This window comes from Thermothielavioides terrestris, chromosome 5 (assembly GCF_000226115.1).
Source record: "Thermothielavioides terrestris NRRL 8126 chromosome 5, complete sequence".
Lineage (NCBI taxonomy): Eukaryota > Fungi > Ascomycota > Sordariomycetes > Sordariales > Chaetomiaceae > Thermothielavioides > Thermothielavioides terrestris.
In genome coordinates, this window is record NC_016461.1 from 3,238,985 (window position 1) to 3,266,074 (window position 27,090).

The 27,090-nt window shown below is 47.3% G+C and overlaps 4 protein-coding genes across 4 annotated transcripts; 3 read left to right on the forward strand and 1 right to left on the reverse strand.

Annotated features, from left to right (window-relative positions):
• Positions 1-8,851: 8,851 nt before the first annotated feature.
• THITE_2122386 (uncharacterized protein) lies at positions 8,852-10,325 on the reverse strand. The gene is made up of 2 exons (XM_003656984.1): positions 9,507-10,325; positions 8,852-9,453 (listed from the first exon to the last, which is right to left on the reverse strand). Exons 1-2 carry the CDS (start codon positions 9,756-9,758, stop codon positions 9,388-9,390), a joined length of 318 nt encoding a protein of 105 aa, XP_003657032.1. The 5' UTR covers positions 9,759-10,325; the 3' UTR covers positions 8,852-9,387.
• Positions 10,326-10,461: 136 nt separating this feature from the next.
• Positions 10,462-11,461, forward strand: THITE_2122388 (uncharacterized protein). Its single transcript, XM_003656985.1, has one exon. It carries the CDS (start codon positions 10,870-10,872, stop codon positions 11,056-11,058), a length of 189 nt encoding a protein of 62 aa, XP_003657033.1. The 5' UTR covers positions 10,462-10,869; the 3' UTR covers positions 11,059-11,461.
• A 3,403-nt stretch (positions 11,462-14,864) lies between these two features.
• THITE_2132143 (uncharacterized protein) lies at positions 14,865-15,616 on the forward strand (the record flags this gene model as incomplete). The annotated part of the gene is made up of 3 exons (XM_003656986.1): positions 14,865-14,971; positions 15,044-15,261; positions 15,321-15,616. The coding sequence occupies 3 exons, from the start codon at positions 14,865-14,867 to the stop codon at positions 15,614-15,616; spliced, it is 621 nt and encodes a 206-aa protein (XP_003657034.1).
• A 10,738-nt stretch (positions 15,617-26,354) lies between these two features.
• Positions 26,355-26,594, forward strand: THITE_2055429 (uncharacterized protein; the record flags this gene model as incomplete). Its single annotated transcript, XM_003656987.1, has 2 exons — positions 26,355-26,444; positions 26,490-26,594. 2 exons carry the CDS (start codon positions 26,355-26,357, stop codon positions 26,592-26,594), a joined length of 195 nt encoding a protein of 64 aa, XP_003657035.1.
• Between the last annotated feature and the right edge of the window lie 496 nt (positions 26,595-27,090).

The following is a 27,090-nucleotide window of genomic DNA, read 5'->3' on the forward strand; positions in this document are numbered from 1 at the left end:
TACGTCCTTATACGTCTAGAGGGCCAATGTTAAAAACTAGGTGGCTTTCTATAGGGGATTTCGACAATAAGCTTCTAACAAGGTCGCTCTTTCCTTACCCCCTTTACAGTTAAGCGAGTCTAACTAGCCTAAAGCGCTATAGTACAACTAGGGGTTTCTTTCTTAAGGACCTCCTCCTCAACTATAATTGCAATGTCCTCTATAACTATTTATATAGTTTCCTCCCTTAGTAGGCTATCGCTATAAATGTAATAAGGATCGCTAAGGTAGTACCGTCGACTAGTTAAGGTACTATATAGTTCGCTACTACGAAGAAGCCTAACTAGTTGGCTACTATTAGAATTCTTAGCTAGTTAATAGAGGTAACAACCTATAGTCTAGTCGCTAGTATTCTAGTTGTCTTTAATAGCGCTAGACCCCTCTTCGCTATCCTTATAGAGCTTTAAACGACTATTAAGGCGGTAGTGTTCTCCCTAGAAATATCTAGTATACATCTCCCTATTATAGTAAAAGCTTAAGCGACTATTAAGTCGATATATCTCGCTATCGTAGTATACCGAGGTAGCTAAGCCTCGGCTAGCGCTAGGGTTAGGATTAGCTCCTCCACTGTTCTACACTTCGCTATAGCGATTATTATAGCAGTGCTCGTCGTCGCTATACCCCTCTAAGCAGAGGAATAGGTTCGTATCGTCCACTTCTAGCTAGACGTTATCTAGCTTAAAGAACTTCTTTATATAGTTCAGAGAATATAGTGTCTAGATAGATATATTGTCTAAAGTCTCTAGGAAGTAAGTGTTCTAGTCTTTGATTATCCGAATATAGAACGGGCTAAACTAGCGATACTCTAGCTTCTAGACTAAGCTTATATCTAGCTACTAAATATTGTTGTAGACGAGGACGAGATCGCTAATAAATATTACTACGTTTTCTAGGCGAAATTTACGTTTATAGGCCTTATTATAGCGTTTAGCTAGCTTTTTATAAGCTATAGCAACCTGTTTAACGGCAATCTTATAGTTATACTTAGCTTCTTAGAGGATATAAGTATAGAGAGCAATAAGCTTTGTATAGCGTCTAGTAGGATCTTCTCCCTCTATCTAAATATAGATAAAGTCCTAGGTAAGAATTCGCTAAGTAGGAATATTAAACTCGACTAGACTAATAAGCTTATAGTTGTAGGCAAGAAAGAAGAGAGATATTCTATAAGAGCCCCTAATAGTTGTATAATCTATATATAAAATATATAGAAGGAGCTCCCTCTACCTCTTTCCTATACTATTAGTCATCTTTATAAACGAGGTAGCAATTGGGATATAGCTAGCCTCATTCACTCTATTTATACGTAAATTGTATAGTGAGATAATAACTCTCTTGATCTATAGTTTATAGAGGATCTCTTTGACTTCGCCCTTGAACTTAGAGCCTCCGTCGACAACTATAATAATAGGGTAGCCCTAGCGACAAAGGATGTACTATATAATAAAGGACTTAATAGCTTTAGAGAACTTGTTCAATAGGATCTTAGCTTTAATATATCCTATAAGATTGTTATAAACCTCGATAAGGAAATACTTCTTCTCCCTATAGCTAGATAGTATATATTAGATATCAAGGTGCTATTTAGCAAAAGGAAAAGGCGAAAGTACTATCTAACCTACTACTTCCTCGAACCTCTAGGCATTATACACTTAATATAGTATATAAGCCTAAATCTACTCTACAACAGCTTTGTATATACTATACTAATAGTAGTAGTTTATTACTCGTTAGTATATCGCCTCTCTCCTATAATAGCCAACTTCGCTATAGCACTGGTCGAAGATTAAACGCCTCTCTTTAGGGATGTCAACAACGTGCCTATAACACTATATATAATTTATATTTTAGAGGAAAAGGTAACGATCCTTAACAAAGTATTTCAATACTTCCCTTTTAAGCTAATATCGCTTTTAGTATAGACTATAGCTAAACGGAGCTTCTATTGTTAATAGGAAGTAGGCGATGTCCTAGGAGCGCTAGGAGTAACTGTCATGCCCCGGAGCCACCCTAACCCGCGGGACCCGCCTCGGCACCCGGCACAGCCCTCGGAACGCGCCTCGGCACCTGGCACAACCCTCGGCCCGACCACCTCGCCCTGCATCCGGCACCCGGCGCAGCCTGGCCAACCACAGGGCACCACGCAGGTCATCTGCGTGCGCCACCAGGGCGCACGTCAGTAGCCCAGATCACGCGAGCCACCCGGAGGAGCGATCGGAGGGGCACAGAGCTGAGCGAAGTGCGGGGCATCAGGCTGAGCAAGTGCGGGGAACTGAGACATTGGGTCGGCAGCAGAGCGGATTGGGCGCACTCAGGGAGCTATGCAGGCGCCACAGGATGGCCCAGGAAAGGATCTGCGAGCTCAGGAATGGAGGCTGGCCGATGCGGAGGAAGATCGAGGGCCAGGATGGGAGAAATAAGGAGGATGGAACCCACAGGCAGTGGGAGAGGCCAGCGTTCAATGCAACCACCCGCAACCCCCCTACCTGTAGCTACCCTGTAGCGCGTGCTCTGCTTGTGCCTTGCTCGTACTCCGTCACTTCAACGTATACCCCCTTCCTTCTGGGAGCCCCCGCTCCTGACAAGTTGAACGCTCTTATCCCACCTCAGGGAGTTGAACCGGCGGAGACGAGCCATGGCCCAGACCCGCGCCCGCGCTGCGCTCGAGCAGAGCCCTGCACCCTCGCAATCTCAGGCACTTTCCACCGATCCGACCTCTTCGTACACCCTCTCCGCACCGCCTGCGCCTGACGCCACCATGGGCGAGAGCTCCCAGCACGCCCAGATTGATCTGAACGGCTCCCGTGCAGCGCCTATCGACCCCCTGCTCTCCACCCAGGAGCGCGACCTTGCTGAGGAAGAGCGCCGTCTGAGCGCTGAGATCGCTCTCGAGCGCCGCCGTCAAGCTATCCTCCAACTGCGAGCTCAGCATGCGCAGCTCCTGCGCCAGAATGCCCAGCTTGCGCATGTTGCCGAGGGCGCCACCTCTTCGAATTCCGACCCTCTTGCCGCCCAGACCGCCAATACCACCGTGCCGGCTGCATCTGTTGCCGCGCCTGCGCCCGCACCCGCTCCTGCACCTGCTCCTGCGCCTGTTGCCGCGCCTGAGGCTGCGCCCGTGGCCGCTGCGCCTGCGCCCGCACCTGTGGCCGCACCTGTGGCCGCGTCTGTTGCCATCGATGCCCCTCCGCCCGCTGCCAATCCTGAGTTCAGCGCTCCTATTGCGCCCTCGCCGATCCTTCCCAGCGCTGCGGGAGCTCCCCTCTGGCGTGCCGCTGGCTTGAACCACCCCACGTACAGCGGCAAGGATGCTTCTTCGCTTCGGGCCTTCCTGTACGACTGCCGCACCAACTTCCAGCTCATGGGCTACTCGCTCGATGGTAGCGACTGCGTTGCGTACGCGGCAAGCTGCCTCCGAGGCCCGCCCAAGAACGCCTGGGTGAAGTATGTCCAGGAGCAGGAGGCCGATCCTAACTTTCGTCTCTCGGCCATCACCTGGGGCGAGTTCGTTGCGTTCCTTCAAAACGAACTATCTGATCCCGATTCGCGCGCCTTCAGTGCGGCCTCGGAGCTTGAGCGCCTCGCACAGCGCGAAGACGAGACCGTCCCGGAGTTCGTTGAACGGTTCACCAGCGTAATCGCCGACATGCCTTCGAAGTGGGATGAACCCACCCGCATAGTCACCCTCCTGCCGAAGTTCCGCCCAGAGATCAGCTTCATCCTCAACTGCTCCCCCCAGTTACCCGCTACGTTCCAGCAGCTCGTGAGCTTCGCCCGCCGTATCGAGCATAGTCAGCGCATTGCCGGCACCTCTCGCTATCGCCCTCGCTCGTCAAACAACGCCCCCACGGCTCCGCAGCCGCCGCGCCCTGTTAACGTCCCGCCCGCGCCCTTCCAGCGCCCCGTTCGATGCTTCACCTGCGGCAGGGAGGGCCATCGCTACGCCAACTGCCCCGAGAACCGCCCTCCTGCCCAGCCTGCCCCGCCTTCTGCCCCGCCTGTTCAGCCTGTTCCGCCTGCGGCTGCGCCCACCCAGCTTCCTCCTGCGCAGCCCGCACCCCAGCAACCCGCCCCAGATGCTGCCACGGCACCCGCTGCTGCGCCCAAGTCGCGCCCAGTTTGCTACACCTGCAACGAAGTTGGCCACATCTCCACATTCTGCCCCAAGGCCATCTGCCGTCGTTGCGGGCGTACAGGTCACACCGCTGTTCGTTGCCCGGAGCCTCTGAACCCGAACGCCCAGAATAACCCGAACCTTGCTCCGCTCGGGCGCGACCGCAGCGCCAACGCCGCCTAGGAACTCGGGGGGCCCAGGTCGTCTCGGATCGAGAGCACTGTCCTCGTGCGCTTGGATAAGAATTGGAAGCCTGCGGTAGCAATGCTAGATACTGGGTCGGATTACAACATGATCAGTCGCAGCTTTCTAGCTGAGCACTCGCAGTTGACCAAGTTCATTCAGTGCCCTGGATTTGCCGCTGTTGGCAATGTGCCTGTTCTGACGTACGGCGTGTGCCCCCTGCATGTTCGCATCACCGACCACCTTGGATACTCCCAGACCTGCCTGCTGCGCTTCGTGGTCGCAGATATCGAGCCATTCACAATCCTCTTGGGCCAGACTTGGATGGAGATGGCCGAGCCATTCTTCAACTACCACGAAAAGACTTGGACTTACCCGAACTCGAAGCGCCACCTTGGCTTGCAAGTTGAGCCCAAGCAGGATTGGAGCGATAATGCTTTCCTTGTTGCCGCGCTTGTGCCAGTCACCGACCCAGCCGAACCGCCCGACCCAGCCAACCCAGACGACCCAGCCGAAGAAGACTCGCCCACCGTTGGCTTGCAACCTGCTACTCCCGAGCTCCCGGAAGTGTATGAGGCCTACCGAGACCTCTTCTCCACTGCGGATCGACCTCCCCTGCCTCGCCACACTGCGCTTGAGCACCGCATCGATCTCGAAGACGGTGCGACTGCGCCATGGGGGCCGATCTACCCTCTCAGCGAGAAGGAATTGGAAACCCTGCGCAAGTGGCTCGCGGAGGCTCTGGAGAAGCAGTGGATCCGACCTTCCACCAGTCCCGCAGGCGCGCCCATTCTGTTCGTTCCGAAGAAGGGAGGCGAATTGCGCCTCGTTGTCGACTATCGTGCGCTCAATCACATCACCCGCAAGAACCGCGCTCCCATTCCTCTGATCGGCGAGATCCTCGATCGCCTGTCTTCCGCGAAGATCTACACCAAGCTCGATTTGAAGGATGCGTACTATCGGATCCGGCTGCGCGAGGGCGACGAGTGGAAGACCGCCTTTCGCACGCGTTACGGCCACTTCGAGTTTGTTGTGATGCCGATGGGCCTGGCTAACGCACCCGCAACCTTCCAGACTTACATCAACCATGCCCTCTCTGGCCTTGTTGATGTCACCTGCATCGTGTATTTGGATGACATACTGATCTTTAGCAACGACGAAGCTGAGCACGAGCGGCATGTGCGCGAAGTTTTGGAACGGTTGCGAAAAGCCGACCTCTACGTCAACCTTCCCAAGTGCCGGTTCCATGTGCGCGAAGTCGAATTCCTCGGGTTCATTGTCACCCCGGAGGGCATCAAGATGGAACCATCGCGCGTTGAAGCCATTGCGCAGTGGCCGCTACCTCGCAGCGCTCACGACATCCAGGTGTTCCTTGGGTTCACTGGCTTCTACCGCAGGTTCATTCGCAACTACTCGAAGATCTGCGCCCCCCTGACCGACCTACTCCGAGGCAATCGCACCTTTGAGATGACACATGATGCGATCGATGCGTTCCACGAGCTACAGCGCAGATTCCAGGAAGCGCCCGTCCTGCGCCATTTCGATCCCAGCCTTCCGACCCGCGTTGAGGCAGATGCTTCGAAGTTCGCCATCGGCGCGGTCCTCTCCCAACTGTTCGAGGGCCAGTGGCACCCTGTTGCGTTCCGCTCCCGCAAACTCAGCCCCGAAGAAACGCGCTACGGCACCGGTGATGGGGAGCTGCTTGCGCTCGTCGACGCCTTTCGTGCCTGGCGGCATTACCTCCTGTACTCGCAGACCACCGTCATCGCCCTCACTGACCACCTAAACCTCGAGTACATGAAGACGAAGAAGCGGCCCTCTGCGCGGCAGCTGCGCTGGAGCGATGAGCTCGCAGAATTTGACTTCGTCATTAAGTATCGCCCCGGCCCGCAGAACCCTGCTGACGGACTCTCTCGAAGACCAGACCTGGCAGAAGGCCCCAGCGACGAGGGCGCCGAGAACCCGCTGCTACGGCTCCTGGAGGAGCGTATTGCTGCGGGAAAGGACCATGTGCCAGGGCACCGCTCTACGGTTGGGGTTGTCACTCTGGCTGTGCGGCCGAGACCCAGTATGGGCCTCAGAGAGTTGGAGGATGCGTATGAGCTGCGTGAGCGGGAGTTTGATGAGAGTGTTGCGCCTGATGTGCGCCTCGAGGAGGGCCATCGGGAGGTCTCGCAGCGCGTGGGTAGCGGCAAGCGTCACCGTGAGCCCACGGCTGGGGACGAGGGAGAGGCGGCGGCGCAGAGGCCTCGCCTGGATGACGCTTTTCCACTGGTCAACCACGGCTTGGACGGAAGTGCCACCCGCGGCCCAGATGGACCTGGTAAACCGCCGCTGGAGCGTGGCTCCCCGGAGGCCCAGGAAACACACGCAAGGGAACCTGGCCACCCGGGGCCTGGGCGGCGACCCCCCTCGGACCAGACGGCCCGCAGCAGTCTGGCTGGCGGCGTGCGTGCGCCTGATCACCGCCCGTACGTCGCTGCCGCTGCTAGGAAGCCGGTGGAGGACGAAGGCTGGCCTTTTGAGCAGCAACTAATCCAGGCACAGGAAGTCGATCCCTGGGTGACTGAGGGCGCTTGGAAGACGGCTCGCATGCGCAGGCAGTGGAAGCTCGGAGACGATGGCATCCTGCGTTACAGCGGCAGGATCTATGTGCCTGCGGCCCTGCGGCACACGCTTTTGGCGCGCTACCACAACGCTGCAACAGGTGGCCATGGCGGCATCAGGAAGACTCGCGAGCGCCTGATGCGCTACTACTACTGGCCGGACATGCGCAGGGAGATCGATCAACATGTGGTGGAATGCGTCACATGCGGCCGCACGAAAGCGAGAACCCACCGCCCTTACGGCGAGCTCGCAGCGCTGCCGGTTCCTGAGCGCCCGTGGCAGGATATCACGGTCGACTTCGTCACTGGCCTGCCCACCTCCATCGACCCCCGCACGCACAAACCCTGCGACGCCGTCCTCGTCATCGTCGACAAGTTTACCAAGTACGCCCTCTACATCGCAACGCACAAGCAGCTCCAGGCTGGCGCCTTTGCCCACCTCTTCTTCGATTACGTCTACCGACCCTTCGGCCTGCCGCAGACCATTGTTTCCGACCGCGGGAGCTTGTTTACAAGCGGGTTTTGGCGCGCACTCTGCGACCTCTTGGATGTCACGCAAAAGCTGAGCACTGCGTACCATCCTCAGACTGACGGCCAGACAGAGAGGCAGAATCAGGCGTTGGAGCATTACCTGCGCACTTACTGCGCGTGGGAGCAGCATGACTGGGCGCAGAAGTTGGCTCTGGCCGAACACACTTACAACACCTCAGTGCATTCGGCTACGAAGGCGACCCCGGCATACCTCCTTTACGGCTACCACCCGCGCGATCCGGCAGACCCGCTTGCGAACAGCTCGAGCAACGTTCCCGCTGCGGAGGAGCGTGCTAGGAAGCTCGCCAAGGATCGGGAAAGAATCCGCGAGGCCCTGGTGCAAGCCAACGAAGGTTATGCGAAGTGGTACAACCGCAAGCGCACGCCCATGACCTTCAGAGTTGGCCAGTGGGTTTGGGTTGATTCAAGGCACATTCGCCAGCGGCGCCCGAGCAGCAAACTCGCAGATAAGTATCTCGGGCCGTTCAAAATCATCGCTGATGTGGGCAGCAAGAAGATGGCGTATCGCTTGGATCTCCCGCCTGCGTTCAAGTTCCACCCTGTTTTCTCTGTTGCGATGCTCGAGCCGTTCAACGGCAACCTGCAGGAAGCGCTCGCGTACCGCGATCGCGTGCAGGTCGTTGCGCAGGAGCAGCATTGGGAGGTCGAAGCCATTCTTGATCATGCAGGGCCACCTCTCGACAGGTATTTCCTCATCAAGTGGAAGAACTACCCGCCAGAGGAGAACACCTGGGAGCCGCGCAGGCATATTGATGACGGGCCTTTACTGCGCGCTTACGAAGCACGCATTCAAGATGAGCACAGGCGCAGGCGATGAGCGGCGGGAACGCAACGAGGGCGCCAAGCGGCGCTTCAATTGAGGAAAAAAGAAAAGAAAAGGAAAAAAGAAAAAAACAACGCAAGAACCACCCACCCACCCAACAGCCACCCCCTACATCGCCAAGTCCTTCTCCAAGCCCTGGATCGACTCCGTCACGAACTCGGCCACCTGCGCGTCATCAGCGCCCTCCTCGCTACCCCCCTCCCCCTCCTCACCCTCCTCCGGCGGCGGACCCCAGCTCTTCACCACCACCAAAATTTCATTCTTTGATTGTTAGCCACACACACGCTTCGTGGACGCAACGGACTCGCAGACTTACCACCACCCCCTCCACACGCTTCTGCTGCTCCTCCAGCTTGGCCAGCCTCTCCACCACCTCCTCCAGCGTAGTGCTAGGAGGAGGGGGAGGAGGTGGGAGCGGCGCGGGCGCGCCGACGAAGCGCCGGAGGCGCCTCTTCAGCACGCCCTCCGCCTTCCGCACCTCCCCCCACTGCTCCGAGAAGTTCTCGGAGCGGGCGGTGGGGGCGACCGGGGCACCGCTGATGGCCTCGCGGGCCACCGCAAGCGCGTCGACGACGCCCTGGACAAGCGCAGCCGGCTAGAACGCGCTCAGTACACGCATCGCGCACGCAGGGGAGACACTTGAAAACTTACCTTTTCATCGGCGGCGGGGTGGTCCCTCTTGTCGAGGGCTTCGATAAAGCCGCAAACTGCGGCGAGGGCAGTAGGATGAATCTTCATTTTTTCAGAGGGATCAGCAACAGCGCAACGCACACGCAACGAAAACGCAGGTTTCGGCTTCAAGGCGCTGAGGTCAGCGCCTTTGAAGGAGGAGGGCAACTCACAGCCGGGCAAGTATGGTTATTTTGCGCACACTCGACGCAGCGCGAACCGGAACCTACGAGCATGTCAGACGCAACGAACACGCAACCTACACGCAGACACGCACCGGCTTGATGGTGGCAGACGGGGGCGCCACCACTGTCGAAAAACTTGGCCACACAACGGCGGCAGCTACCATTGTCAGCACACGCACAGCCCGCGCCTCCGACACGCTTCGGTTGCGCTCTCTGCACTTACGGAATGATGCGGGCAGCGCCCGCAGGGACTCTCTTCTTGGGCGTCGAGTCAAGGTCACTGGACTGCCGCACTGTCAGCGATCGCGTTGCTCCCCATCTGCGCCCTCTCTACGTACCGCCCTTCTCTTGCGGCCGAAGCCGCCCTTGCGCGGAGTCGGAGGCTCGGATTCCTCCATCTCTTCGTCCTCGTCCTCCTCCTTCTTCTCCTCCTTCTCGTCGTCGTTGGCGGGCGCAGCCGCCGCGCCAGACGCACGCTCCGCGGGAGCCGCGGGCGCGTCGTCGGCGGGCGACTCCGCCTCGCCAGCAGGGCGCTCTTCAGGCGCCGCGTTGATGGGCCGGAAGCCCAGGCTCGAGAACAACTTTGACATGATTGCTTCTACCCAGCGTGTCAGCAGCGTCCGCCCTGCTCCATCCATCGACATCTCAGCGTTGAAGGTCACTCACGAGGCGCGGCCGGAAATGAATGAGTTATTTGAATCTGCCACATTGTCAGCGCACCATTGCATTCTTCCCGCCGGCCGCGCAGCGAGTTCGCCAGCCACGCGGCCCTCGCACGCTGGAATCGCCAGAGCCATCCTGTCGATCGAGAGCCATCCTGCCAATCGACCGAACCATCGCGGGGCGACCTACCGAGGAGAGGCGAGGGCGGAAGCGCCAAAAAAAAAACGAATCATCTGCAGAGCGAAGAAGTCAGCCATGCGCGCGCGATCAGAGGGAGCGTTAGGAGGAAGCAGAGGGCACGCGCGCGATCGCAATCGCGGGCCAGTATCGCATTGTCGTCGTGGTGGGCTGGGCACTTAGGTGGGCTGGGCACTTACGAAGATGGCGCGAAGGAAGAAAAGGAGGAAAGGAAGGCTGGGAGCCGCGAGCCCAGAAGATATACTCGGTAAGGTGGTCCAAGCTTGGAGGGCTCAAAATCCTGTGTTTCTTGCATCGCAATGTTCTGGCAGAAGTTTCAATTCCCCTTTTCCATGTGCGCAGCGAAGGCGCTTGGGACGCGCATAGTGTGCGCTCCTTACCCCTTTTTCTTTCCTGCCGTCACCCCAAACATGCACACCTTCTATTCAGTTCTATTCAGCTCTATTGTTGCCTTCCTGTTTCGGGCCTGAATAGGCCCTGAATAGGCGGCCCCAGATCTGAACAGGCCACTTCCATCTGGGCCGCCCTGGATCGCGCATGCGGAGGAGCAGTTGGATCGATGGAGGCCGCGCATGCAGGAAGATCGCAAGCCGCGCATGCGCCACCCGAACTACCGCTACGCGATCTGCCGCCGGCAGGCTAGGCCGCGGGCCGAAGCGCGACTGACAGGAACCACGCGTGCGGCAAGATCGTAAGCCGCGCATGCGCCACCCGAACTACCGTTACGCAGTCCGCCGCCGGGCATGCAAGGCTACGACCCCGAGGCGCGACCACTGCGCCCCTCAGGCTACGGCACGGCAGTCCCTGGGGTCAGGGACCTTGAAGGAGGAGGGCCCTGTCATGCCCCGGAGCCACCCTAACCCGCGGGACCCGCCTCGGCACCCGGCACAGCCCTCGGAACGCGCCTCGGCACCTGGCACAACCCTCGGCCCGACCACCTCGCCCTGCATCCGGCACCCGGCGCAGCCTGGCCAACCACAGGGCACCACGCAGGTCATCTGCGTGCGCCACCAGGGCGCACGTCAGTAGCCCAGATCACGCGAGCCACCCGGAGGAGCGATCGGAGGGGCACAGAGCTGAGCGAAGTGCGGGGCATCAGGCTGAGCAAGTGCGGGGAACTGAGACATTGGGTCGGCAGCAGAGCGGATTGGGCGCACTCAGGGAGCTATGCAGGCGCCACAGGATGGCCCAGGAAAGGATCTGCGAGCTCAGGAATGGAGGCTGGCCGATGCGGAGGAAGATCGAGGGCCAGGATGGGAGAAATAAGGAGGATGGAACCCACAGGCAGTGGGAGAGGCCAGCGTTCAATGCAACCACCCGCAACCCCCCTACCTGTAGCTACCCTGTAGCGCGTGCTCTGCTTGTGCCTTGCTCGTACTCCGTCACTTCAACGTATACCCCCTTCCTTCTGGGAGCCCCCGCTCCTGACAAAGTATAGGAAGGAGTTCAAGGTAGCTATATACGAAGAGATCTATAATCTTATAAGCAAAGGAATATAGCGAGAGATTAAGCGAGAGCATGCGAAAACGTAGCCTCTACCCCTGAAATAGGTGTTCGAGTATAAGCTCAACAAGGATAGCAACCTTAAGAAGTGCAAAGTGTATATCTATATATAAGGCGATCTACAAGACACTACTAACATTGTAAATATATATATAGCTACCTTCGCTATACGCTCTTTTCGCACTATTATAGCGCTTATAGTATACTTCGACCTTAAAGTAAAGTATTTTAATATTAAATAGGCGTTCCTAAATATAAAGAGGCTAGATATAGAGCAGGTGACTTATAAGCTCCTAGAGGGATTTAAGAAACTAAGGATCTATATAGAGCTTCTAAAGGCTCTCTATAGGCTAAAAGACTTATTGCTCCTATAGTACAATAAGTTCTGCGATACTTTTAGAGAGCTTGGTATATAGTCCTCTATATAAGAACCCTACCTGTTCCTCGACCCTAAGAAAAAGATTATCCTTATCTTCTATATCAACAACTTCTTAGTAGTCTACTATCGAAATAATGCTATAGCTATAGAGTATATTATAAAGGGCATTAAAGCGAAGTATAAGGTATATAAGTAGAGTAATGTCAAGCACTTCCTTAGGATCAGGGTCATCTACAATCGTAGAGCATATAAAATCTAGCTTATATACAACTAGTATATCGAGAAGATTATAAAGAAGTACAGTCTCGCTAATATCGCGAGCGCTCTAGCTATTCCGCTTCTTATAGAAGAGCTTTGCAAGTTCGAGGGAAAGGCAACCCCAAAGTAGATCAAATTATATTAAGAGCTTATAGGCTCGATCCTCTACTCTATAGTTATAATCTAGCTAGATGTCGCGTTTATAGCTATAAAGCTCTCTCAGTTCCTAACGAATCTAGGACTAGAGTATATCAAAGTAGCAAAACGAGTTATCTAGTACCTATATACTACACGCTTCCTTGGCATATAGTATAGGGGTAGAGCTATTTACTAGGTGCTCTAGATTATATCTAACGCTTTGTACACTGACAATCTAGATATACAACGCTCCTTATAGGGCTATATTATAATGCTCTTTGGCAGGTTAATTTCTTAGAAAGCTATATAGTAAGATACTGTTACTATATCTTCTACCGAGGTAGAGTTAAAAGCTTTGTCGCTTATTATAGCTAAGACAATTGCTCTAAAACGCTTGTTTAGGGACCTTGCGTTCAAGAATAGAGAGCCTTAGAAGATCTTCTATAACAACTAGCAGACGATTCGCCTTATAGTAGGAGAGTATATAAGGATTAATACTTGCCTACGCTATATAGATATTCACAATATATAGCTTTATTAAAAGTATTAGAACAAGCAGTTTAAGATGCTCTACCTCTCTATAGTATAGATGCCTATAGACGGTTTAACGAAGTAGCTCTCGAGATAGAAGTTTAAACACTTTTATACTCTATTAAACCTTTAAGATATACGTTAGGCAAGAAAAGAGTAGGGGAGTCAACTATCTTCTTTATAAGGACTATCTACTACTGCTATTCTATACTATCGCCCTATATATTTTAGCAATTAATAAGCTCTATTATCGTTACCTTTCCCTAGAGCCGAAGAATCCTTACCTATATCTCTAGCTGCTCTACTAGCTCTATTGTCTATACAATAACCTACTCTAGCTCCTAGTTGTTAACCAATTTATCGCTCTCCATCTACTTAGAGAGCACCTTCTACGCCTCACTCTTTATCAACGCTAAAGGTATAAAACCGAAGGGGTTATCTAGAACTCTACTCTAGGCGACTATAGGACTCTCCTATACCTACTCCTACACTTACTGTTGAGGCTACTACTCTACTAACTCTACTATCTCTATATCCTCCTACTCTCCCTCTTCCTCTACCTCTTAGAGATCGTTCAAAAGTATATAAAGTATAGGGCAAATCTTCTTTGTAGCCTACCTAGCTATTAGATAAGGGATATAGAGTAGCGGATAATAGGGACTCACCTTCTAGTCGAGGTTGTTAATAGCTATAGTTAGAGCTTGTACCTTTTCTATAATAGTAGGTAGGATTGGCTTATAGCTATAGTTAAAGCGTTTACAGTACTAGTAATATATACTATAGCTATTATAGTTATAGTAGGTTCTATTGTAGGAGCTTATAAGAACGATGTATATACAACCTAGGTATAGAATCTTACGCTCTATAATCATCTATAGGGTATAATTAGAGGAGGTATATTAGAGCGATATAGCGGTAAGCTAGAAGGAAGAGCGTATAACTCACTCGACTAGAAGACTATAGCGCTAGTTGGAAAAGGGCGTAGTAAGCTCTTTAGAAGTAGTATATAGAGTGGTAGGCTCCTCTACTATAAGCTCTTTAGCATTGTTACCCTCCTCTAAAGGAGTAGGCAAAGGTATAGGTAACTCGTTTAAGAAGATATTAAAGTAGAGCAATATAGTAGTAGTCTTATACGCTCTAGGGAGCTAGGAATAGTAATAGTAGTAGTAGCTACTATATATATAAATAAGAGAATATATATAGGAAGAAGGAAGCTTAAGCTCTTATAGATAGGAATTTATACTTTTTCCTAGATCTAGGCGCTCTAATTAGCTAGAATCGCGCTTTAGAATTTCTTATAGCCTTATACAACGAATTCCTATATAACCTACTGTTTATAAAGATTTCCTATATTCTAGTTTTACAATTGTTCAACTATATATACTTAGGCGTTCTATTGAACAACTGGGGGGTATGTCACGTCAGGGGTAAGGGGCTTAGAGCTTGGTAGAACGCACTGGCTATAGTTTCCCTACTCCTGGATATATATATACCACGCTTTGTTCAGTCCTTAGCTTTCTTTTATATTGGAACAACGCACTCTCTTTGCATTCCGATGCTCCGCTATGATCCCACCGTTGCATCCACACCTCGTAGCTCGCTGTAGCGTGTCAATACTCGACTCGGGCCGGGACACGCGATGCGGACGATGCGGACCGTCGCATGACAGCGACCGCCCGACATACCGAGCATCTTGCCAACGGGGCCTCTCCGCATGGCTGGTCGGTTCTTTAGTGGACGGAGCGGGGACGATGCGGAGGATCGGCGCGGCCGGATGCGGAGGGTCAGTTGCAGCAGCGGGACAATTTGTCGACCCGCCGCACGGCGATCGGAGTCCGTTCCAGCGATCCACAGCACCTCCAATACAAACCGTCCGTCCGGCTTTTTCCAACTCCCCATCGAACCAGACCTGCGCAAGGATTTAGCGGAGAGAAAAGCCCTAGGCATGTTTCTTCTGGGACCCTTGCCCTTTATTTTTCTCCCGACTGTCCAAAGTCTCCAAACGCGCTGATAAAAAGAACTCGACATGGTGTCAACCACGCCCTTCCGTAAGCCCCAGAGCCGCCAGCGGCCGCCGCCCAGTCGACGAAGAGATAAACCGCAGCTGTCGTGCACCCCATGCAGAATCAAGAAGTAAGCTCGGTCGTTTGTGGTCAAGAGTTGTCGACGGACAATAACTAAGTGTTGCTGACCCCTGCCGGCCAGAAGAAGATGCGACCGTCGTGCACCATGTGGGAGATGCGCCAGGATAGGAGACACATCTAACTGCGTCTATGTCCCTTTTCGCCCCAACGGCACCGCGCGAGAGCAGTCAGCAGTGTCGCTGGACCCTGGCATCACGGTGGCCGCCAGGGGGGCTCCTCTAGCAGCTTTCTTGAACGGTCAGGCTGGAGGCGTGATCCGTGGTAGAGATTCGCCAACAAGTGCGTTCTGACGTGATAATGCAACTTCCTTTCCACCCTAATCTAAATCTGGATATCAGATCCTGCGAGAAATTGGGCACGGGCAGTGCCGGAGGCCCTGGAACGCACCGACGGGGCCGTGATGGGCCGGGAGAGATTAAGGGATGCAGACATAAACGGCATGGCATCCAAAGTTTCTTTCGCTGACCTCTTTGCCGATAAGCTTCGGTCCAAAACTATGTTTGCCGCGCCTACGCAGCCGCGTTCGAGCGATCGATCAGGGCCAAAAACTTCCACCCAGCTCGGAGTCCCCGCTAAGTACGAGCAAGACTCGAAGGGCCAAGTTTACCACAGCATCTTCAAGTTCCCAATATGAGGCAAAGTTTTTCGGCGGGGATGTCGGCCTGAATGCGTCCACGAATGTCGCGGCGGCCGAGTGAATCGAAGTGAAGTTGTCATTTGGCTCGTATAGGTTGTTGTGGAATGACGTAAATGCTAACCTGGAAATGAACGAGACAACAAGTTCAAGTTGCATGGACTCGTGGTCTGCTAGATATGTTCTTTGCCCTGAAAAGAAAACCTGCTGTCTCATGATTCCAGTTTTATTCTCGTCAAGCCAAAATCCAGGAGTTCAATGTGAGGGTGATGCGGTGGCACGCAATAGTAGTATGTAGATACAATGGTGGGATGAGTGATGATCCATTCCAAGTGGGGAGGCTCCCTCCACTGCCAAGATATTCTTGGCAGTGTGTAGGGCGCATGGGCTATGTAGGGCTAACCCTGTATGGAGCAACCCTAACCTAGAGCCTAACCCAGAAGGGGTCATCATCTAATTATATATATAGGAGCATTCGGTATCAAGTGCCGGGCCGTAAGAAAAATAGTAGTGCCCTCACTGCGTTGCTCCTCGTATTGTATTGATCCTCCTTCCCAATGAGATAACTCATTCCTCTTGGACATCCTCCTTCTCCTCGCGGTATTGCGTCGGTTTAACGCCTTTGCTAGTACGTGTGTTGCGCCGTAGATTCGGGGCTGGACCGGCCACTACAATGGTCGAACGTACTAGCGAAGGTGGCTCCGGGATATGCTCAACCGGCATAGGTGTCTCCTTTGGCGTTGTAGGCTATAGCGCTATAGGTAGCGGCGCCGTTATATACTTAACTGGGGCCTTTAGCGTAGGTTCCTCTTTGAGTATGCCGGGCCGTGGTACTACGGTCTATAGCGCCGAGGGTAGCCTAGTCTAGGCCGCTAGAGTGGGCACCTCCTGTAAAAAGGTCTTCGTCGATAGGCCCGCTACTACTAGGTCCTTCCGAAGGCGGCTACGTGGGCGCTAGGCGGGTGCTATAGCGCCTATGGCCTCTACGTTCTTTTAGGGCCGATCTCGAGGGTGCTTAGTGGGCGCTACGGCATCTTCCTTCTTCTATATAGCGCTTATAGGTAGATCGATGCCTAGGTACTTCTAGTATTTTTCTATAATCTTAAGAGTATACTATATATTGTATAGCGATTTCTAAGTGTTATAATAGACGCCTAGATTCTTCTACTAGATTAAATATTTAAGCTATATACGTATAACTAAGTACTTATAGATATACTCTACTTTATAGTTATTGCTAAACTTATAATCTAACTAATTAGAGGCTTAAGAATCTTTAACTAGGCTAGCCTCTAGCTCGATATACTTATATAGATCTTCTCCTAGTAGTATAGGCGAGAGATATTCTATGGAGATAACTAGGTAGATTCCTATATAGCTTAGAAGATTAAGTTTATAAGCTAGGTAGCTAATATAGCGCTTAATAGAGAATGGTCTAGCGTGCTATAATAATAACTTCCGAGGTAGGTTGCTAGGCAGGTAGTATCTGTAATAGAGGCGAAGATATACCTTGTCGCCGACTTCGAATTCGACCTAGCGGTAGCGGCTATCGTAGTAGCGTTTAGCTTACGTGGTTACGAAATCTATTGCCAACTGTACCTTATAGCGCAAATCCTCTCACAGAGTGGGCAAGTCTGCTAGGGTAGCTACGCCTAGATCGGCTACAATTACGTCGAGCAGTTCTTGTAGCCTGAATCTGTACAGTTGCTTGTATAGTGTAGACCAAATAGGAGCCGAATAAACGCTATTGAGGTTCTATTGTAGTAGAGAAATAATGTCGACCTAGTTACTAGTCAGGAATTCGAAGGTATAGAATCGTAGGGTAATTTCTACAGTCTAATTCTTATACTCTACTAGACCATCTGTCTATAGATAGTATATAGTTGTTATCAGTAGCTTAGTACCCTAATATTCCTATATACTAGTCTAGAGATCCAATGTAAACTTATAATCGCGATTGGAAATAATCGCTAACGGTATACCCTAGTCTAATAGGAGCAGTTGGCGTATAAGAACGTAGCCCTAGTCCTTTGTAGAGTACTTGCTATTGCCTAGCAATAGAAGGGTCTATTTACTACTTTTATAGAATATAGTCATTATCGTATCGAAGGTATCGTATTTATCTAGCTACTAGAGTAAGCCTTGTAATAGTATATCGAGAAGGCTTACAATAAAGTCGATAGCAATAACTCGTATCGAGAGTATATTGCTTAGCTAAATTAGCTAAAATTTGCCAATTGGTTTCTAACGATCTATAATATTAAGATAGTATAACAGGTAGTATATAATATACTTCTTGACTTCGCGGGTTTTATTGACTATAGAGATACTACACAAGTCGTAGAATATATGTTCTACACTAAAGTAGTACTTAGCATCATATACTAGGCTAAGTGTTAAACCTACTATAGCAGTAGGCTATATAAATAGAGTTGGAGAACTGCTATAGTAGTGATTATAGTAACGTAGTAATGCAATCAGAGTGTTACGGACCGGGCTGTACCCAGGCTAGGTATATAGGGCTGCGCCTAGGATCCGTGGTAGCCCTAGGACGGACCTATAGCGGGCCCGCCTCACGCCTAGAATAACGTTGGTCCGAACCTATTTCGCGAGCCCCTGAAAAACTCTATACGTAGGGACTATAGCCTATACTTCTCCTTTTTCCTTCTTTAAAGTAGTTGAATAGAATATTGTACACTTATCTATAGACGCTATAAGGCTAGTATATTATAGTTCAACTACCTTTATATAGATAGAGTAGCTATTACTTTCAAATATAGACGAGAGTAGTATACTAGGCGTTTCGACGTTAGTATCAAGTAGGCTAGACGCTACTATAAACAACCTAGGCGTCCTATAGGTCCTAGACTTAGATTAGGTCTATAAATACTTCTAACTTTTATAGAAGACGATTATACGTTAGAACGTAACTATTAAGGAACTTTATATAGCTTAGATTGCTATAGCTTAGACTATAAACGCTTTTATAGTAGCTAACGCCTAGGCTCTAACGACTAACGCTATAGCTCTAGTAGCTCTCTAGATATAGTAGAAGCGCCTCCCTATAAAACAACCCTTCGATAGTAAAAAGGAGCTCTTTGTTGTCTAGAGGGCTATAATAGTATATATCTTAGTAGTGGACTAGGACTTTATTAGGGGTCTCTACGATTAATAGGTATTTATTTAAAGGAACTTTAGCTAAAGGGTCTAGGCTAAGGTCGTAGCCTTCTATAAGTTAGGAGGACCTAGCTATAACTACGACCTAGGAGCGTTTCTTAAATATCTTATAACAATCTATATAGACCCTTATAAGTAGGTTATAGCCTTAATAGAGCTAGATATACTCTATTAAGGAGACAATAAACTATTCTCCTCCTTTATTATTTACTTTAAGGCAAAGCTATCGAAGGCTAGAGGACTTAATTAGAGCGACGAAGTACAATTCATTAGACTATAACAATGCTTCTCCCTAAAGTTAAAGTATATTATAGTAGGATAGGGGGTTTTATAGAACGACTATACTATAGCTATTACGAAATATTATAAGATTGCTATTGACCTAGAGGCCTTTCGCCTAGAGGAACGATATTAATAGTCCTAGGGTAAGCGACCTAGGCCTAATGTAGATATAAAGAAGGATATAGATAGAGATATACTAATAACTAGGATTAATACGACCTATACTGCCTTAGCTTAGAGGGGAGCTAATAGGGGTTATAGAGAAAAGTAGTAGTAGAATAAAGGAAAATAAGGTATAAACGTGCTATAGGCAAAGTAGATAAGCAACGAAGTATATATAGTACGCTAATAGGCTAGAGCTTATATCTATTATAGGCGCTAGGGCTACTTCGTAGCTACTTGTCCCTTTGCCTTAGCTAAGAGACTAGCTCCTTAGGTCGACATTAATAAGTTAGAGGCTAAAGAATAGGTAGAGGAGGACTCCCCCTTTAAAGAGGAGGAGGGAAAAGAGTAGCCTCTATACAAAGTCTTATATAGGGGCTAAAAGGACCTAGCCGTTTATAGAACGAGTTTATAGAGATTAGAGAGAAAATAGATAAGCCCCCCTTTCTTATCCCTATTTTTCTAAACTCCTCTAGTTTTATAAATATATAAGTGGATAGTAGATACTAGAGCTATAGAGCTATTAGCGAGAGAGTATATTAGAGGTTAAGGATCAAGTAGGTAAGTTTGTCGACTCCCTATACCTTAGATATTATAGTTAAAGGGGTATAAATTATAAAGAAAATTATATATATCGCCTATATTACAATAGACATTAATAGGTAGATTAGTGCTACTATATTCTATATAGTACTAGGGCTAGCCTACAACGTTATATTAGAGCTCCCTTAGATAAACTACTATAGAATTATATTAGACCTAGCTAATAAGGTCTTTACTATCAATTTATAAAGTAGCCTATAGGTATATAAATACTCTTTATAGTAGAAAGAAGCTAACGCTACTCTAATTATAGGCGTAATGTTTATAGGCTTAGCCTATAGGGTATAAAGGAAGAAGTCTAAAGGGGTATAAGATACGTTCCTTATTACTAGTATCTATAAGATAACTACTATACTAGGAATAGCCGTCTCCTAGCCCAATATCGACCTAGACCTGAAGGTTGCTCTACTAGAGGAGCTATATAACTTCGTTAACCTCTTCGATAAAGAGAAGGCGAACGACCTCCTCCCCTATTAGAGGGAGGCTAACTATTATATCCGTCTTAAGATAGGCCTAGACGAAAAACCTTCTAAGCTCCTATAGGGACCTTTATATAATATACTAAAGGACTATCTTCTAGAGATTTAGAAGTAGGTTATAAACCTATTAGATAAAGGATAAATCTAGGTAAGCTCCTTATTAGTAGCTACCTTAGTCCTCTTTACAAAGAAGTTAAAAGAAGGATAGAGGTTCTATATAGACTACTAAGCTTTAAATAAGATTATTAAGTAAGATCGGTATCTACTCCCTCTAATTAAGGAGACTCTTTAGTCCTTAGCTAAGGCTAAATAGCTTATAAAGCTAGACGTTAGAGCTATATTCTACTATATTTAGATAGCTAAGAGGGATAAGTACCTTATAGTGTTTTATATAAGGTTTAGACTATTTAAGTAGCTAGTCTACCCCTTTAAGCTTATAGGTACTCCTATAATATTTTAGAGATATATTAACAATGCCCTTGGTCTAACGCTAGGAGACTATATAATAGTATACTTTAACGACGTCTTAGTATATTTGAGTAAAAGCTAAAAGGACTATATAAAGAAGGTATATAAGGTCCTCTAAAGACTAAAGGATATAGGCTTTAACCTAGACCTTAAGAAATATATATTTGTAGTAAAGGAAGTTAAGTACCTAGGGTATATTATAGAGGCAAGGGTCTATATCCGCCTTGACTCTAAGAAGATCAAGGCTATTCGTAAATAGGAGGTACCCTATAAGGTCTAAAGAGTATAGAGCTTCTTAGGATTTACTAATTTCTATTGCGACTTTATCTCTAACTTCTCTAAAAAAGTAGCTCTATTAATACGCTTTATCTATAAGAACGTCCTCTTCTACTAAGGCAAAGAGGAGTAGGACGTCTTTAATACGCTTAAGGCTATATTTATATCGGAGCTGATCCTTATCTAATAGGATCCTAAGAGAAAGACGATTATAGAAGTAGACTATTCTAGTATAGTACTTAGTAGATACTTATCTTAGTAAGGAGAGGACAAGGTTCTTTACCCTATAGCCTACTACTCTACGAAATTAAGCTCTACTAAGTGCAACTATACTATCTATAATAAAAAGCTATTAGCTATTATCTTATATTTTAAAGCCTAGTTAATAGAGCTTCGAAATATAGTAGCCCCCTTCATTATCCTAACCAACTATAAGAACCTTAAGTACTTTACCTAGCTATATCCAATTAGTAAACGGTAGGCCTAATAGGCGAAGACGCTCTCTCTATTCAACTTCGAGCTAAAGTACTAGCTAGGATCCTAGGCTTTATACCCTAATACGCTCTCTTAGTATAAATAAGACGAGCCTAAAGATAGCTAGTATATCGCCTAGCTACTCTCTCCGATTAAGGTATACTAGACTAGCGTATAGGAGAAAGCTAGGTTGCCTATAGGAGAGATACTCTTTGAGGATAAGTAGCTTATAGCCCTATAGGAAAAGGGTATTATTAAAGACAAGTACTACGTTTACTAGCTCTAGGCTATTTATAATAGAGCTTAGAAATTTCTAAAGAAGGCGAATATAGTATAAACCTAGATTATAGACTACTCCTTCAACGTATAAGGCACGCTCTAGTTCTATAGCCGTCTCTAGCTCCCTATATAGGAGCCTTTAACTACTACGATTATCTAGTAGATCTATAACTTAGCTATATTAAGATACCTAGGGTATAATAAGCTATTTAAAATACTCTAGAGAGATTACTACTAGGACCTTATATTGTCTAATGTAAAGCAGTTTATTAGGAACTACAATTAGTACTACTAAAATAAGATCTCCTAGTAGCTATATTAAAGGCTTTTACAACCTTTGCCTATCCCTAATCGCTTTTAGAAACAAATCTCTATTGACTTTATAACTAACCTCCCTATAAGAGACGAAGGGGCGTCTAGCTACCTTATAGTAATTACTAACCACTTCTCTAAATATATATAGCTTAAAGCGATATATTCGATAAGAGTAGAAGAGTATACTCTCTAGTTCTATAATATATAGTAGCACTTCTATAGGTTTCCAACTTAAATTATAACCGACTATAGGTTAGACTAGTTGAGTAGGTTCTAGACTATACTATATAAGGCGGTAGGGGTAGAGTAGCTTCTATCGACTTTTTACTATCCTTAGACAAATAGGGGAATAGAGTAGGTCAACTAAGAGGTATAGGCTATCCTCTAGATCTTCGTCTCCTTTATATAGTACAACTAGCTTAAACACCTCCTAGCCTACTAGTTTATATTTAACAATAGGGACTCGTCTATAATTAGGGTAAGCCTAAACTACCTCCTCTATAAGTTCGATATAAGCTCTATATAACTTATTACGATCCTAATAGCGCTTATAGCGACCTTAGAGAGCTACGTTGCTAAGTTCCTTCGCTATCTAAAGGAGGAAATAGAGTAGACCTAAGTAGCTATCGTATATATATAGTAGCGGTAGTAGACGAATATAAACCGCTCCTATTGCCTAGCTAAGAGGTTTAAAGTAAAGGATAAGGTATAGCTCTCTCTATATAATATAAAGACAAACCACCCTAGTAAGAAACTTGACTAGCTAAATACTAAATATAAGGTAGTTATAGTACCTACCCCCTTAACAGTGACGTTTAATATACTAAGTAGTCTATACCTAACCTTCTATATCGATCTAGTTAAGTAAGCAACCTTTAATCCACTCCCTTTGTAGAAAGTTATAGATAAGTGGCTAGACCCTATATAGGTTACGTCGAAGGAGGGTATTCCTTAGTAGGAGTATAGGGTAAAGGCGATCTTTAAAGCTTAGAACGCTAAGGGGAAGGGAAACAACTATAATATATACGTCAAGTAGATAGGTTACAATAAACCAACGTAGAAGCCTTTAAAGAACTTCTTAGATACTACTACGCTTAACGAGTTTAAATAGGAATAGAGAGATATACGATATAACGATAGGCTAGTATCGAACTAGAAGAGGAAAAGAAAATACAATGTTTATATATAGACTACTCTATAAGAAACGACAACGATAAAACAAATATAGCTCGATAGTACTACTAGATATATAGTTACTTTAACACATCTAGCTACAATCTTATTATAAAAGAACAATAAGAAAAATATAAGTATAGAAAGGCTCTAATGTACTAACTAGGTCTCCTTCCTCAGATATAGGTAGTCCTCTAGCCTTACTTTAGCGTCAATCTTACAATATTATAGGATACCTAGGTACAAGCTAAGGGGAGACGAGGTTAGTAGCTAACGTATTACCTACTTTAGGATCTCTAAGATAGGGCAAGGGCGGATATTTGTTACGGACCAGGCTGTACCCGGGCTAGGTATGTGGGGCTGCGCCTAGGATCTGCGGCGGCCCTGGGACGGATCCGCGGCGGCCCTGGGACGGACCCGTGGCGGGCCCGCCTTACGCCCGGAATAACGTCGGTCCGAACCTACTTCGCAAACCCCTAAAAAACCCTATACACAAGGACCGTAGCCTATACTTCTCCTTTTTCCTTCCTTAAGGTAGTTGAATAGAATATCGTACGCTTATCTATAGACGCTATAAGGCTAGTACGTTATAGTTCAACTACCTTCGTGTAGATAGAGCAGCTATTACTTTCAGATATAGACGAGAGTAGTACGCTAAACGTTTCGACGCTAGTACCGAGTGGGCTAGACGCTACTATAAACAACCTAAGCGTACTGTAGATCCTAGACCTAGATTAGGTCTACGAACACTTCCAACTTTTGTAGAAGACGATTATACGTTAGAACGTAATTATTAAGGAACTTTATATAGCCTAGATTGCTATAGCTCAGACTATAAACGCCTCTATAGTAGTAAACGCCTAGGCTCCGACGACTAATACCGTAGCTTTGGCAGCTCCCTAGACATAGCGGAAGCGCCTCCCTATAGGACAACCTTTCGACGGTAAAAAGGAGCTCTTTATCGTCTAGAGGGCTACAATAGTGTACGTCCTAGTAGTGGACTAGGACTTTATTGGAGGTCCCTACAACCAATAGGTATTTATTTAAAGGAACCTTAGCTAGGGGGTCTAGGCTAAGGTTGTAGCCTTCTATAAGTTAAAAGGACCTAGCTACAACTACGACCTAGGAACGTTTCTTAAGTATCTTATAATAGTCTATATAAACCCCTACGAACAAGTTATAGCCTTGACAAAGCTAGATATACTTTGCTAAAGAGATAATAAGCTATTCTCCTCCTTTATTATTCGCTTTAAGGCGAAGCTATCGAAGGCTAGGGGACTTAATTAAAGTAATAAGATATAACTTATTAGACTATAACGATACTTCTCTTTAAAGTTGAAGTATATCGTAGTAGGACGAAGGGTCCTATAGAACGACTACGCTATAGCTATTGCGAAATACTATAAGATCGCTACCGACCTAGAGGCCCTCTACCTAGAGGAACGACACTAGCGGTCCTAGGGTAAGCGACCTAGGCCTAATATAGACGTAGAGAAGGATATAGATAGAGATATACCGATAACTAGGATTAATACGACCTATATTGCCCTAGCTTAGGGGGGAGCCAACAAAGGTTATAGAGAAAAGTAGTAGTAGAACAAAGGAAAACAAGGTGTAAATACGCTATAGGCAAAGTAAGTAAACGACAAGGTATATATAGTATACTAATAGGCTAGAGCCTATATCCATTGTAAACGCTAAGGCTACTTTATAGCTACCTATCCCTTTGCCCTAGCTAAGAGACTAGCTCCTCAGGTCGATATTAATAAGTTAGAGGCCAAGGAATAGGTAGAGGAGGACTCCCCCTCTAAAGAGGAGGAGAGAAAAGAGTAGCCCCTATACAAAGTCTTGTATAGGGGTCGAAAGGACCTAGCCGTTTATAGAACGAGTTTATAGAGATTAGAGAGAAAATGGATAAGCCCCCCTTTCTTATCTCTATTTTTTTGAACTCCTCTAGTTTTATAAATATATAAATAGATAGTAGGTACTAGAGCTACGAAGCTATTAGCGAGAAAGTATATTAGAGGTTAGGAATTAAGTAGATAAGCCTATCGACTCTCTATACTTTAGGTATTATAGTCAAAGGGGTATAAATTATAAAGAAAATTATATATATCGCCTATATTACAATGGATATCGATAGGTAGATCAGTACTACTATATTCTATATAGTACTAGGGCTAGCCTACGACGTTATATTGGGGCTCCCCTAGATGAACTATTGTAGGATTGTACTAGACTTAGCTAATAGGGTCCTTACTATTAATTCGCAAAGCGGCCTATAGGTATATAAGTACTCCTTATAGCGGAAGGAAGCTAACGCTACCCTAATTATAGACATAGTATTTATAGGCTTAGCCTATAGGGTACAAAGGAAAAAGTCTAAAGGGGTATAAGATATATTCCTTGTTACTAGTATCTATAAGATGACTACTATACTAGGAGTAGCTATCTCCTAGTCCAATGCCGACCTAGACCCGAAGGTCGCTTTGCTAAAGGAGCTATATAACTTCGCCGACCTCTTCGACAAAGAGAAGGCGAACGACCTTCCCCCCTATTAAAGGGAGGCCGACTATTATATCCGTTTTAAGATAGGCCTAGACGGAAAACCTCCTAAGCTCCTATAAGGACCTTTGTATAATATACTAAGGGACTATCTCCTAGAGATTTAGAAGTAGATCGTAGACCTATTGGATAAGGGATAGATCTAGGTAAGCTCTTTATTAGTAGTCGCCTTAGTCCTCTTCGCAAAGAAGCTAGGAGGAGGATAGAGGTTCTATATAGACTACTAAGCCCTAAACAAGATTACTAAATAGGACTAGTACCTACTCCCTCTAATTAAGGAGACTCTTCGATCCCTAGCTAAGGCCAAATGGCTTATAAAGCTAGACGTTAGAGCTATATTCTACTGTATCCGGATAGCTAAGGAGGACGAGCATCTTATAGCGTTTTATATAAGGTTTAGACTATTCGAATAGTTAGTCTACCCCTTTAGGCTTATAGATACTTCTACAACGTTCTAAAGATATATTAATAACGCCTTCGGTCTAATGCTAGGAGACTATATAACGGTATACCTTAACAACGTCTTAGTGTACTTAAGCGAGAGCCGAAAAGACTATATAAGGAAGGTATATAAGGTCCTCTAAAGACTAAGGGATATAGGCTTTAACCTAGACCTTAAGAAATATATATTTACGGTAAAGGAAGTCAAGTACCTAGGGTATATTGTAGAGGCTAAGGTCTATATCCACCTTAACCCTAAGAAGATTAAGGCTATCCACGAGTAGAAGGCACCCTATAAGGTCTAAGGAGTATAGAGCTTCCTAGGATTCGCTAATTTCTATTACAACTTTATCTTTAACTTCTCCGAGAAAGTAGCCCTATTAATACGCCTTACCTATAAAAACGTCTCTTTCCACTAGGGTAAAGAGGAGTAGGACGCCTTCGATACATTTAAAGCTATATTTATATCGGAGCCGATCCTCGCCTAATAGGATTCTAAAAGAGAGACGATTATAGAAGTGGACTATTCTAGTATAGCACTTAGTAGATATTTATTTTAATAGGGAGAGGACAGGGTTTTTTACCCTATAGCCTACCACTCTATAAAACTAAGCTCTACCAAGTACAACTATACTATCTATAATAAAGAGCTATTAGCTATTATCTTATATCTTAAGGCCTAGTCGACGGAGCTTTAGAGCGTAGTAGCCCCCTTTACTATCCTAACCAACTATAAGAACCTTAAGTACTTCACCTAGCTATATCCAATCAATGAATAGT

Excerpts from the sequence above, each read along its gene's own strand:
- THITE_2122386 (XM_003656984.1), bottom strand. The coding sequence starts at position 9,758 with ATGTCAAAGTTGTTCTCGAGCCTGGGCTTCCGGCCCATCAACGCGGCG. Across the intron at positions 9,454-9,506 it reads TCGGCCGCAAGAGAAGGGCG|TCCAGTGACCTTGACTCGAC; the intron begins GTACGTAGAGAG and ends ACAGTGCGGCAG.
- THITE_2122388 (XM_003656985.1), top strand. The coding sequence starts at position 10,870 with ATGCCCCGGAGCCACCCTAACCCGCGGGACCCGCCTCGGCACCCGGCA.